Genomic DNA, 13,769 nt, shown 5'->3' with positions numbered 1-13,769 from the left:
AAGAAGAAGAAGAAGACCTACACAAATTTTAATAAATACCGACCAAATTTTGGACAATTTCAGAAAACGTTTTTTTAAAAACATTTTCTGAAATTGTATGTTATTGGTTCTGTAATTATTCATACATATACTACTAAAGTGATGTAAAATTTCTGGCGGAAATTTCGCATATTCAAAACTCTCTCTAAACGCCAACAAATACCAGATGATTTAGATGTCAAATGATTTAAAACTCAATATAGTCCCATAAGCCACCGTGTTGAATTTTCTCAATCCGGATTCTTTTTAAAAAGAATACCAGATTGTTTTTTGTAACATAAAAACGTAGTTAAAAACTTGTTAGGATTAAGTTACAACATTGGTAAGCTTTGCAGACAATGCACAAACTAACAGGGATGTGAGGATATTTTGGTTCCGTGAAATTCCAAATTTCAGATGCAGTCATACTGCCAATTATACCTCTTTAACACAGGGCCGTCACCCCCCCCCCCAATTGGCGGCAAAAAGAAAGTAACTATTGTCGGCTAAACCATACGACTGTCTGAAAATGATAAAAAACAATGTGCTGTATCAGGTGACTTTGGATGTTGGTATGTTGTTAATATAATATTGTTGCTATCAACCAAAATTGTGAGGAGATTCTTGGCGAAAAATGGGGTATACAATTCACAATTTTATTAAGGAAAAAAAAATATGCTGCACAACCCCCCCCAATCCGATTGGTGTAGCGACGCCCTTACATACATAGCACGTAGGATTTGGATTAGCTTTACAAATCACATTGGGATTGCCTCGGCTTAGTGGCGGCGCCACAGGGGGAGGGGGCATGGTTAGAACTCCCCCTCCCCGATACCCGCAGCAAAAACCAAGAATTACCAAATATTTCCATTCTATGCCGCAATTTTGTGCAAAAAAAAAAGATTTCAACTTTGCCCCACAGCAATTCTGGTGTCGCCACTGCCTAGGCTATAGACAAACCTTTTATTGGAATTGTAGCTAGGCCTATATACGGTAATTTATGCTTTTTTATATAGCATTAGAAAGAACTTGCAACTGCACATTTGTCATTTTATGTTCCATTATGATTGTACCACATTACAATCATCATCTTCAGACTGTGGAGCAGGCGACGACAAGATTTCTGCATATACAGCGATATTTGGCAAGTGCGACTATCTGTTCTGCCTGAATCATGCCTGAATCATACCCTGTCATACCCCGGATGTAGGTTAATATATGTGACCGGACACTACGAATCAGCCGTAAAGTCGGCCCGGTCAGTTTTGTTATATTTCGTGTTTAGAAAATATATATCATAAACTTTAAAATGGTATATCATTTGACTTCAAATGATATCCAGAAGCGGGCTTATGGTTTGTTGAACTCTGCTTCTTTAACAAAATGGTACCATTTTCGGTTCTACATGTGTCTCTTTTTCCACATTGCTGGTAATAAAGTCATAATTGGCGGTAATTTCAAATCATCCCCAAGTCAACGAGGTTCAGGAATGTCATCTCATTGTTAATTGCTGGTTATACATACCTAGACAAAATACAATGTAATTGTAACCTACCACTTGAACAGGATGTAACCAAAGCAAACAAAGACTAGAACTATTTAATGATTCTTAAGAAATAGGTAGAAGATTATTATCCTCTTCGGCAATAGGATTATTGATTTGTTTAAACGCTATCAAATGAGAAACATGTCGCGCCTAATTGAGGTACCTATGAATACGGCCTTCACGCACATTTTACACAGTATCTCAGAATACAATTTGCCGACTTTACGGCTCATTCGTAGTGTACGCTCACATATGTCTCATTTTGCCATGAGGTGGCATGTAAAAAACACACCTCCTTTTTAACAGGCACTTCTACTAGCAGACGAGCGATGTGCCCTAGGAAGAATAATAATAGATATCACATATTTAAATAAATAAATAAATAAATAAATAAATAAATAAATAAATAAATAAATAAATAAATAAATAAATAAATAAATAAATAAATAAATTTACGCCTCCTTCCCACATGCATACGCACATACATAAATACAATATAATGAAGAAAACGTTTGGTAAAAGTAGAAGAGGTTTTTGACTGAAATAACACCCTATACCAAGCTTTACTGATAGTGATCACTTAAAGTACCACGTCAAACATTGTCTTGCAAATATCTACAAACACTCTCTAGTAAAGATATACAGTGGGTATATATAATAGAATAAAAAACGCGTTTGTTAAAAATAGATAAAGGTTTTCACTGAATAAAAAGCCCTAGAGCAAGCTAAATGGATGTCTCCGGCAATTTCAACATTAAGCCTTCTATGTTAGGAAAATTATTAACAAGCACAAATTACATGGTTTTATTTTAAACAAACTCGTATTTACCATAAAAACGAATAAAAACAGCCATGTCTCAACACGCGATATTCAAAATTGTCTCGTCCCAGTAATATATATAATGAAGGCTGGCGACCGACAGTCGAGCACAAATAGCAATGACGTCATTGCCCTAGACAATTTTGGCGCGGGAATTTGTTGAGAGAGGACTGTTTTTATTCGTTTTTTTTAATAGTCAGCATGAGTTTGTTTTAAATCAAACCTTGTGATTCATGCTTGATAATATATTTTCTAACATATAAGACAGAATTTACCAAATGAAGTGATCATTCCAAGTACCACGTCCACGGCATAATCCAAACACTCAATATACCACAAAATATTCAAACTGCCAATATCAGCAAACGGAGTTAATGTAGAGTCGCAACCGAACCAGCGATTTATTATTGACCAATGAGAATCAAGCGCTTGTGCTGATTTTGATACGAATTCATCAAAAGTCAGTCGATCGTCGTACGTTCGCAACTAAGTTTAAAACTTAAATGATTGTCAGCAATTTATATCTAAAGAGTGTTTGTTTTATCTCCGACTCCAGTCATGAGCATGCTTTTTTAAGTATGTGAATGGTTTACAGTGTGATATAAGAATTTAATTGCAAGATATTTCCCCTACCATACGTCCGCTTTCCCATAATGCAACACTCTATTTCATACAAAGTATCCTTTTAAAATACACCATTATTTCTTGGTTTAAGGTAAAGAATCAGTAGCAGTTTTTCATGACTTTTAATTTTATTCATTATAAATTGTTTGTTATTTAAATTATTTTTTCGCTAGGTGTAACTATGTCAAATTAGATGTAGCTCATGTGTAAAAGTCAAATTTCCCCCGATTTTTAATAAAGTCATCAAAAACAATATAACGCATAGTCTGCGAAATTCGGAAGAGTTACAAAGGCCTATGTTGACTGTGCAGGCAATATGCTGCCCGGTCCGGCAGTGTTTAGTGGGCAGGTAGTCGGACCGAACTGTTTACCTAATAACTATTTTAATATCTTTTATTCTAGTATAAGTAACAATTTTCGCTCGCTAAATTAAATGTTCGCATTAACTATATAAAGAACTATTTCACAAATGGCTATAGATATAACCTGACAAATTGGCATTTTTTGGCAATGCATGTTTCGACTAAACAGGTCATTCTTAAAAAAACCCACCCAATTAAAAGAACATCTCAAAGCGCGGTGGCCTAGCGGAAAGATCGCTGACTCATAATCTAAAGGTCACGGGTTCGAACCCCGTCGACGTCATCATGTTGTGCCCTTGAGTAAGGCACTTTATCTCGATTACTCCTCTCCACCCAGGTGTTTAAATGGGTACCGGCATTCTTAAATACTGGGAAGGTAACAGACTCGCTGTAGAGGAGGTGTAGCGATCCCCAAAAGCAACAGTACATGGAGGAGTCTAGCCCAATCGCCAATGAAAGAGAGATGGGCACTCCGATCACTGTTTATACAGGATCGCCTCCTTTACCTTTTTTTTTACCTCAAAGCAATATAACGAGTTTTAACAACTTTTTCAGACCCATTAACAAACGTGAAACCTATTGTTATACGGAACCCTTAAACATCAAAACACCCATAATGCAATGTGAAGCTTTATTTTGTATTTATTTAATCTTACACGTGGACAAACACATTTCTTGCATTTGTTATGGTAGTCACGAGAACATACTTGAAATAGGGTGTGGCTTGTTAGCAAGGTAATAAAACGCGACCGTTGCAGTTGAGTAAAATGCATTGAGTCAACAGAAGATATGGCGAAATTATCACGTATTTTACCGTTATTTGTTCTTCTGGCCTGTAAATTGTTCACCAAATGTGCAGCCGATCAAAGTGAATCAAGTAAGAAGAATTTTATATAATATGTATATTAATTATAAATTGCAATCTACGTCTCTAATTATCGCTTACACCGAGAATCGTTTTGATTTCTACATAGATGACATGATAGTGTTCATTGAGCTATATCATTGAAAACAGGCTTGGCGCGATTTAAGGGGGTACCACTCCCATTGCATTTTTGCTTTTTTTGCTTCTTTTTTTGCATTTTGTGAAGAAATGAGAAAACAAATTGGACAAAGTGGTATGCAAAATGAAGGGGCAAATCTTCTCGTTCTATTGGTGGCATCGGTATCAATGTAGCTGACATGTTTTTATAGGTAGAAGTCAATAGATGTTTTAAATTCACTTCATTTTGAAAAGCTTACTATCAACGTATTTCGTTGAAATTTTGGATATGTGTTGATAACGCATTAGAGAAATAATGTTGATATGTAAAATGGGAATAAGTGGTTCCTGATTTGTTTTATGACTTCATGAACGTGGTGCTCCACACCTATCAAAAAATGAACTGGTTAAAATGCTTCTATTTTCAATGTTGAGCTATATTTTGTATTTTTAACTAGCGACGTTATTTCACTGAAACTTAATTAAGCCATAGGTAACAGGTTACCACAACCAAACTACAGCAATGTTTGTGAAGATTATCATTCATCCAGGTAGCAAACAGTATTAATATTAAACTATAATCTAGTCAACTGGACTTACTATTTTTGAGTGGGAAGAGCTGTATATAGGGGAGACTAAACAAACGCTTGCTAAACGCATGTACCAGTATAGACGAGCCAGCACTGGTTGCTGTGACTCGGTCGTCTATACGCATTTGGACATTACAAAACATTCATTTGACAACAAGTATGTTAAAATCTTGGACAGAGAAAGCAGATGGTTTGAGAGCGGGGTCAAAGAATCAATTTACGTGAAACGGGAGGAGCCTTCACTTAACAGGGGGGGCGGCATACGTCAAAACTTGGCCGGGGCCTACAGTTCAGCGATCAGGAAGATACCTCTCAGGTTGAACTCAAAGGTGGTGACCTGTGATACTACAACATCCGTTTCACAGGTCAATGAACTTTTACCACCTGATGATCAGTAGGGCTGATGATGCGTTCAGGATTGGACGTGAAAATTTCCCAAAATAGTAAGTCCAGTTGACTAGATTATAGTTCAATATTAATATTACAGCAATGTTGAAAAAAATTGTATTTCTTGTCATCTATACCACCATAATAGTAGTTTTTCGTAAGCTTCACTTTTGTGATTTTGGTAACTATTTTACCATTGCTTGTCCAATCCATTTCAACTAGGCAATCTAAATTGTACTCACCATTCACATCCCAAGGTATGTTAATATATCCACCCCAAGCTTTTTCAATATATATCCAGTAAAAGACAAACTAGACAAAATATCAAAATTGATGCCTCATTTTGAAATACATGTGATAGTCTGTGATATCATAATGAATTTGACCTGAACCAAGTGACCTATAACCTGACCTAAGATGACCTTATAGCCCTTTAAATCTCTTTTCCTAACAATACATGATAGAAGTATACAAAGTATTAAATTGGCTATGCATCCACTGTGGAAGAGCTTATTTAATCTATTCAGTGTTATTTAGCATGCATCGCTGAATAAATTTTCTATAGATAGTACAACAAAGATTTATTGTATTCTATTCAAGTACTTTACTTGAATAGAATAAATTATATTTTGTTATGAAACACACATCTGAGTTACTAGGATACAGTAAACAAAAAATATATAGGGCCAAAATAATTTACTAAAATGGTTTAAAAGCACTCTGTATGTAGAGATAGTTTATAAGTTCAGGACTCACATGAGGTGATGAACATATTCATGTACTTCATAAATTTGCAAGAAAAAAAAATAAGAGGGGTACTAATGAAAATCATGGTATTATATACATACCCTTAAATCAATTGATTTAAATCACGATTTAAATCACGATTTATATCAACTGATTTTTTTGTAAATCACGGATTTAAATCAACTCTTTAAATTTTTACCATTTTTGATAAATTTAAGTTAATTTCATTCTTCAATTGACTGTTTTACTTCATTGCTAATGCTTCTACACCTTTTGGATATAATTAGAATACCTCCATGATGTCATTTTATCTATTGCTAAAAATTTATCTTCAAGGTGCAGAATTCAATAGGTATTTCTCATGCTTTTACCAATTTTTTCTTTGAAATTTTCACATGTGAAAACATCTTTTGATCACCTATGTCTATGTCTAGCATTCCACTGGTCAAGTGTATACATTTTTAGATTCCTTATGATCAGACAAATAATTGTACAACAGGATTTGGGATATATTTCGAGTTTTGACCCCTGCTTGATCTTAATTGACCCCTACCTACAATTACCAGAACTTTGAAGAGGGCAGTCTAAAGAAATTTTGTTCAGTATCCTTCGTGCATGTCAGAAACACTTTCAAACATTTGTTAACAATATGGTTACGGAACATTAGCGCTGTTGCTCTACTAAATACATGATGTATGACGTAGTGATATTAATATTAACATATTAATGAAACCATTTCTTCACAAGAAGAGTTGGTGCATCAGATTATTACCACTTATTATATATCAATCAAAATTGATTTCGAAATGTCAAATGTTCATAATAAACATAAGTTTTCGCCAGGTTCGCCGTCGAAAATAATAAAGGAGACAAGTAGAAAAAGTGATCCCGCCTGGGAATCGAACCCAGGACCTCAGATTTACAACGTTTTGCCTCCGCGATTTGATCGGCTTGACGCTCTGAAAACGGAAGTAAACAAGGAGCATGCGTGAGAATCGCTTTTCTGCAAAAGCGATCGAATATAAATTCAGCTTAAAGGAGTATTTCGTGATCCTAGCATCCTCTTTTTATAACATTTTTCAATAGATATCCACGAAAAAAGCTTATTTCCCAAATTTCAGTTGATTCCGATTTTGCGTTTGCGAGTTATGCATGAGTATGTGTATTACACTTCTCCATAGACAATGTGTTGTAATTTCGTTCTGGTATACCAGGACGAAATTCAAATTTCACGATATCTTTGGTAAACGAATTAATCTGCAAGAATTTTTTGTACATAAACATTATGTAGCCAGAGGATTCCAGTGATATAAAAATCTCAACTTTTATTGAGAAAAGTGGGGGGTGATGCTGTGGATCACGAAATGCCTTTTTAAGCGAGTGTTCTTGTATATAGGAGAGAATCAGAATTCTTTATTTCAGTCAGGAATGGAATGTTAAGTTTTAAATGTAGAAAATAATGGGAAAACAAAGGGGGGGGGAACCGAAGTGGATGCGAGGGGTGACATTTGTTGTCGACTAGTTTCATAACTCCTTAACCCCCTGACGATCGGTACCGAATTTTGAGATTTGTTTTTACTACATTCTAGTGTGTCCACCAATCCCGTATGGAAGTACATGGAGTGTTGGTAAGGCATATAGAGGAAACTGCTACAAAGTCAATTCAAGAAGGTTATCGTATGATGATGCAAACAACATGTGTGGACTCGGTGCAGAAGAAGTAGAAGTCACTTTGGTGATAATCAATGATGAAACTGAAGTACGTAGACAAGGCATCCATATACAATCTGTTAACAGATGGATGTTAGATATAATCCAATTGAATATATGAATACAAAACCCACCCAAGTCCATACTTTGGCCAACTTGAGTTAAGCATGGGAAATTGTTGCTATACATAGACATGTCATATGTATGAAAGAACAACTCAAATTCATCCTCTATGTCTATTGAGCATGTGAAAAATAGCATGTATAAAATAACCACACAAGTCCAGGATTTGAGTCTTGTAACACATTGATTGAAATCCAGTATGTATAAAAGTCCACTTGTAACACATTCATTGCTGGAGAGTGACTTTGAAGCAAAAAAATGGGTTTAATCAAGGAAAGTGTGTGGTTTATATTACATGGCAATATGCTTATCAACATTATACATACCTGTGTGCTTTATTTTGTATTATCTTACTAGTGGTAATCTCTTTCCAACATTGTTATCTTTGTATATGATTAAAAAAAACACCCAAGTCCAGCATTTAAAATCACCACCACAAAAAGTCTCTGAAATGCTAATCGCCATACCTACATGTAATACAGTTTAACGCACTCATTTGCACGAAAAACTTACCATATGGACCAGGTAAATCTAACTGAAGGAATTAAAATGATACACTGTTTTTTTCCTCAAAATCACTTCCAAAGGACTTGGGTGGGTTTTGAATTCATGTATTCAATTATTAGACTGTCACGCAGTCTCGGTTCCATATCTGTGTAAAACGTAGCCAAAACCACCATCTCCCTGTACAAGCCTAGCAAAGGTTAGTTATTACAACTGTAACCCCCTACTACCAGCAACAGAGGGAGTACTGTGCAGACCTACTGGTTTTATAGCTCTTCTCTATCGAGACTGTTTGATTTTGTTAGAAAAGTCCCTTCCAAATAACTTTCAAACTATGTACGGTAACTCGGATTTCAATTATTATAGAGCTATTGTCAATTCAAATACGGTAAGCACACAATATACATGACCCAGTTCTATTGTCATTTTCGCGTGCGATTAGCTGTTATCTCAATTAAAGCCTCTTCAAATATCGCCTCTCTTTCTGAGGGCTTTTGGTCAGCAAAGTAGCCGCTTAAACAAATTGCACAGCAGCTAGAGCACGGGCGTGATATATAGAAAAATGGCCTGAGGCTGAGCGGTAAGAGAGATCTCCACATGAACAAATTGGAAGTGGAAGGGAAAATATCGAAAGGTACGTGGATTAATAATGGTATAGCCTACATTACCAGTCGCTATCCATGAACCCGAGGGAAGATCTATCCGATTATAACTATGTAGACTGGATTAAGTATTTGAGTTTTAGGTCACGATTAAATTCAAAATGGCTCCCGATCTGAAAAAAGTACACCTTGGATCTTGTCAACTGTACTAAATTTGGAAGCTTTTAACCGCGGTACTATTATACCTAGACTGCTGCCCTCATTCGTCAACCTTCTGGATTGACGACTGAGAAAACTGCGTGGAAAAAAAGTTGCGGACTTTTGCAACCAGATTCTGGTTGCACATGAATATTAAGCAGGTTGCAAACTTTCACTGAGACTGCGCAGTCCAATTAGACCGAGTTTGTTGTTTTTAGAACTTCAGAGCGTGATCTTGTCACAACGGCGCAGTACACACGGCGCGGTACACGGGCGCCGCTAGTCAGTCGCGCTATGGCGCATTAAGGGGGTACTACACCCCTCGATAAATTTGTGTCTATTTTTGCATTTTTCTCAAAACTAATAACACACTGGTAACAAAAGTTATGTATATTATAGGGCAAGGAATCCAATTACTACACTGGAATTTCAGTGATTCAAGACAAGCGGTTCGTTATGTATGATAAGAAATAAGGTACCGCTAGGATGTACCTCATTTCCCATCATATATACTGAACCGCTTGTCTTGGATTTGGATTCCTTGCCCCAATAATATACATAACTTTTGTTACCAGTGTTTTATTATTTTTTGAGAAAAGATGCAAAAATAGTCAAAAATTTACCACATGGGTGTAGTACCCCCTTAACCAAAGTCGCCACAATTTGAACTGTAAGATAACCAGTCGTCACTACGAAGCATAACACAGTACATGCGGAGTGTAGACGGCTGGTGGAATAAGTCTATACTATACCTAACATTAAAATGACACCCTGATTTGTTTAACACCTGACATCCTGAAACAAATGGAATTTTGCATTTAACAAACATTCTGCACTAAATTACATTACTGCCAGACTATATTTCTTATTTACAACATACAGGCTGAAATGGCAAAGTTACTTATAGCAAATGAAGAAGATGAATACTATTGGATAGGGGCAAGATATTACGACAAAGACAAATTATATTGGCTGGATGGAACGATAATAATTACTAATGACACGACTGATACATTTTATACGTAAGTAGGAATGATGACGATGATGATGATGATTATGATGATACAAATGACGAACGCGATAATGATGGTGCTGATGATGATGATAATGATTATGATAATGATGATAATGATGATGATACTGATGATGATGATAATGATGCTGATGGTGATGGTGATGATGATGATGATGATGATGTGATGATGATGATGATGATAATGATGATGGTAGTGGTGATGATGGTGAAGATGATGACGGTGATGTGATGATTACGACGACGACGACGATGATGATGATGATGATGATGATGATGGTGATGATGATGATGATGATGATGATGACGATGATGATGATGATGATGATGACGATGATGATAATGATGATGATGATGATGATGATGACGATGATGATGATAACGGTGATGTGATGATAACGACGACGATGATGATGATGATGATGGTGATGATGATGATGATGATGATGGTGGTGGTGACGATGATGATGATGATGATGATGATGACGATGACGATGATGATGATGACGATGATGATGATGATGACGATGATGATTTAATATCCCGAAGATGATGATGATGATGATGATGATGATGATGACGATGATGATGATGATGATGATGATGATGATGATGATGATGATGATGATGATGATGATGATGATGATGATGACGACGAAGATGATCTGTATTTGTGTTAGTTATATTCTTTGTATATGCTTTAAATTTAGTAACTTTACAACTGAGGGAATAAGAACCCCGAACCATGATTGCGTAGCCATGTCGTCCAAAGGTACTTGGATATATGATGATTGCTCAACACTGCGTCTGTCCATATGTGAATCATTAGGTATTTTTGCATAATACATTTATTAAAGTAAAATAACAGGCTGATCTAAAACTATTCTGTCCAGTGAGGTATATCTTCGTAGGTCTACTTTTCGCCAAAATAAAACCCATTATTGAACTATAGGCAGGGCTGGGCCTTAACTTTTACTAGCTAAAAAACTATACAAGGAACTATTAACCCTCTTTTTGCAACATGGCTGTCAAAAGATAATTTCTGATACTGTATATCAAAAGTGATAATTTCTATAGTACTGTTTTAACTCACCTATTTTGATATCTGACTATTATACCGTTATATTAATATGAATCAAAATCATTTTCACTACTATCCGAATCAGTGTCTGAATCAATGTCAGATTCTTCAGTGTTCACATTAGTTGCCACATCACGCAAACATTTTGGAAGTGCTGGCTTGGAATACCGCATTGGCAAACATTTGCCCTCTCTCTAAGTCCAACCATGTTGCAAAGGTGACGGTGGACCATCTGAGTTCATATAATTGAACCAGATGAATTAGAGAATAAAGGTATTGTTTTTAGCCGCTGGAGTGCATCTATCGTCTCATATTACACGGGCGACATTGATTTTCTCGTGCAAGAAAACATATAATTAGACACCAAAATCGGACCCTGCTAACTATATTTTGCGAAATGGTCAGAATTAAAAATTTGTTAACCATTGAACATTTTTCGTTATACCGCCCTCATGAAAGGTCTGACACACAACAATCTATACATTTTGGAATCATCATGACCATACGTGTAATTTGATATATTATTTGATATAATTGGAGCATTTTGAAAAGTTGACCCCCATTTGACCTTGATTGACCCCACCCCCGGAATGCCCGGAGGTTTCAGGAGGTGAGCCCAAGCTTAATTTATCCAGAATCAATCAAATATCCAAAATGACTTTCAAACCTTTGTTCTATAAATTGGTCACGGGCTCTACAGGCTAGTCCTTCACTAATCAATCTTCTACTGGCAGTACTGCTCGCTCGCCGTTTTCTTTAATTCTCTCTTTGCTTCATATTTCTTCTTCTCATTTCCTCCTTTTTAAGCTTCCTTTTATGGTCCTATAACACATTCAAAATGTTACAAAAATAATTCTCAGCACTCTGGCCATATTCAAGGTTAAAGGTCAACACAGAGGTCAAATTTCAAAGGTGGTCACAAATTGCTTGTCATGTACTAAATGCCTAAGTAATAACTCATATGGAGTAATAGAGTGGAAATTGTATAAAAAAAGATATAGTGAAAGTCGCTCTACAAATATTGATAATCATTCTAAAAAGAATGAATATGGAGTGAAATTTAACTCCACTTTAGGAATCCATAAAAGAGTGGAATTCTACTCTTTTACATTTGGAGAGATACAGCCTAGTGGTGAAAACGTCTCCATGGACATTCAGTTCCAGGGACGTTCGACTCCAGAGCCGCTCACCTGCAGAGTCGCTCGACTCCAGAGTCGCTCGACTCCAGATCTGCTCAAATTCTGAGACGCTTACTCATTTCATCGTATTCACTACTCATACTATAGCATCGTGTATGTTTTCTTACAACTTTTACAGGCCACCGTTTTAATTTATATAGTCTGCAAGATGGCGGTAGAAATTATAAAGGACGTCTAGAGTACATGCCATACGGTGTTGACAAATGGCATCCAATATGCGGTTCACTCGATTACTTTAACAAAAAGGATGCTGTTGATCTCTGTCAGAGTATGGGCTTCCCTAACATTTTGTCCTACTATACTGATGCGTCTTTGGGATACGGATATGGCAATGCAGAAATGTGGAAATTGGACGACTTTACCAACCGACTTGCATCGCCAGAACCAGATTGTGATCCTAGAACTGTCGTCAGTTTGCAATGCCTACCTGGTAGGTCACAGTAGTCGTGCAGTATACAGTGGCCTTGGAACCGGGGGCCTGGGGTGCCCCCAATAATTTTGGTGGAGGAGCCAAGTACCCTAGCCACCCCCCAATAATTTTGGTGGGGGGAGCCAAGTACCCTAACCACCCCACCCCACCCAATAATTTAAGGTAAAACTCATAATTTTAGGGTAAAATTCAATTATAAGGTAAAATTCGTATTTTTAGGGTAAAATTCGTAATTTTAGGGTAAAATTCGTAATTTTAGGGTAAAATTCCCACACATTTGATACATAGCTAATCAGTCTTTGTTACAAACTTTAATCGTTTTGGTTTTTCTAGATTATACCTACATCTTGTGAACTCTGTATAACCATTAACTACTATAAATTTCATGTGTTTTTAAGGATCGGATGGCAACGTATGCACAGTATTTTTGTGGGACCTGAGAGCACATCAGACACGTCAAATTGCATTTTGAATACGATGAATGTCCTACTGATATCAACTAATTTCGATTTTTGTAAAACTCGCGATGTAATACAAAATTTATGGCAGATTATTAAAAGTTAATATTTTTGACATTTAAACTTTATAACTCTAATGATACGTATTTAAAGTGTATGCAGCTGGAAGGAAAAGCCGACCATCATTTGAAAATGTTGACTTTTCGTATTGAAGATATACATTTTTTCCCAAAAAGTCCTACAATTTTTTATACCTTTATACATTATATTGTCAGATGAACCAATACATATGAGACTAGTCGGAAACGCTTCTACAACAGGAGCTGTTGTTGAAATATTTGACGGCGATGTCACA

At 36.2% G+C, this 13,769-nt stretch overlaps 1 protein-coding gene across 1 annotated transcript; it reads left to right on the top strand.

Annotated features, from left to right (window-relative positions):
- Nucleotides 1–7,677: 7,677 nt before the first annotated feature.
- LOC140139290 (uncharacterized) lies at nt 7,678–11,089 on the top strand. Its single transcript, XM_072161071.1, has 3 exons — nt 7,678–7,835; nt 10,096–10,235; nt 10,957–11,089. The coding sequence occupies exons 1-3, from the start codon at nt 7,773–7,775 to the stop codon at nt 11,087–11,089; spliced, it is 336 nt and encodes a 111-aa protein (XP_072017172.1). The 5' UTR covers nt 7,678–7,772.
- Nucleotides 11,090–13,769: the final 2,680 nt, after the last annotated feature.

The sequence above is a fragment of the Amphiura filiformis genome, chromosome 18 (genome assembly GCF_039555335.1).
Source record: "Amphiura filiformis chromosome 18, Afil_fr2py, whole genome shotgun sequence".
In the NCBI taxonomy this organism is placed as follows: domain Eukaryota; kingdom Metazoa; phylum Echinodermata; class Ophiuroidea; order Amphilepidida; family Amphiuridae; genus Amphiura; species Amphiura filiformis.
This window is presented reverse-complemented; position numbering and strand designations above follow the sequence as displayed.

What these genes read in the sequence shown, in the direction of transcription:
- LOC140139290 (XM_072161071.1), top strand. Translation starts at nt 7,773, where the DNA reads ATGTGTGGACTCGGTGCAGAAGAAGTAGAAGTCACTTTGGTGATAATC. An exon ending in TAATCAATGATGAAACTGAA is followed by an intron (nt 7,836 to 10,095) that starts GTACGTAGACAA and finishes TACAACATACAG; the next exon opens with GCTGAAATGGCAAAGTTACT. An exon ending in ACGACTGATACATTTTATAC is followed by an intron (nt 10,236 to 10,956) that starts GTAAGTAGGAAT and finishes CTTTAAATTTAG; the next exon opens with TAACTTTACAACTGAGGGAA.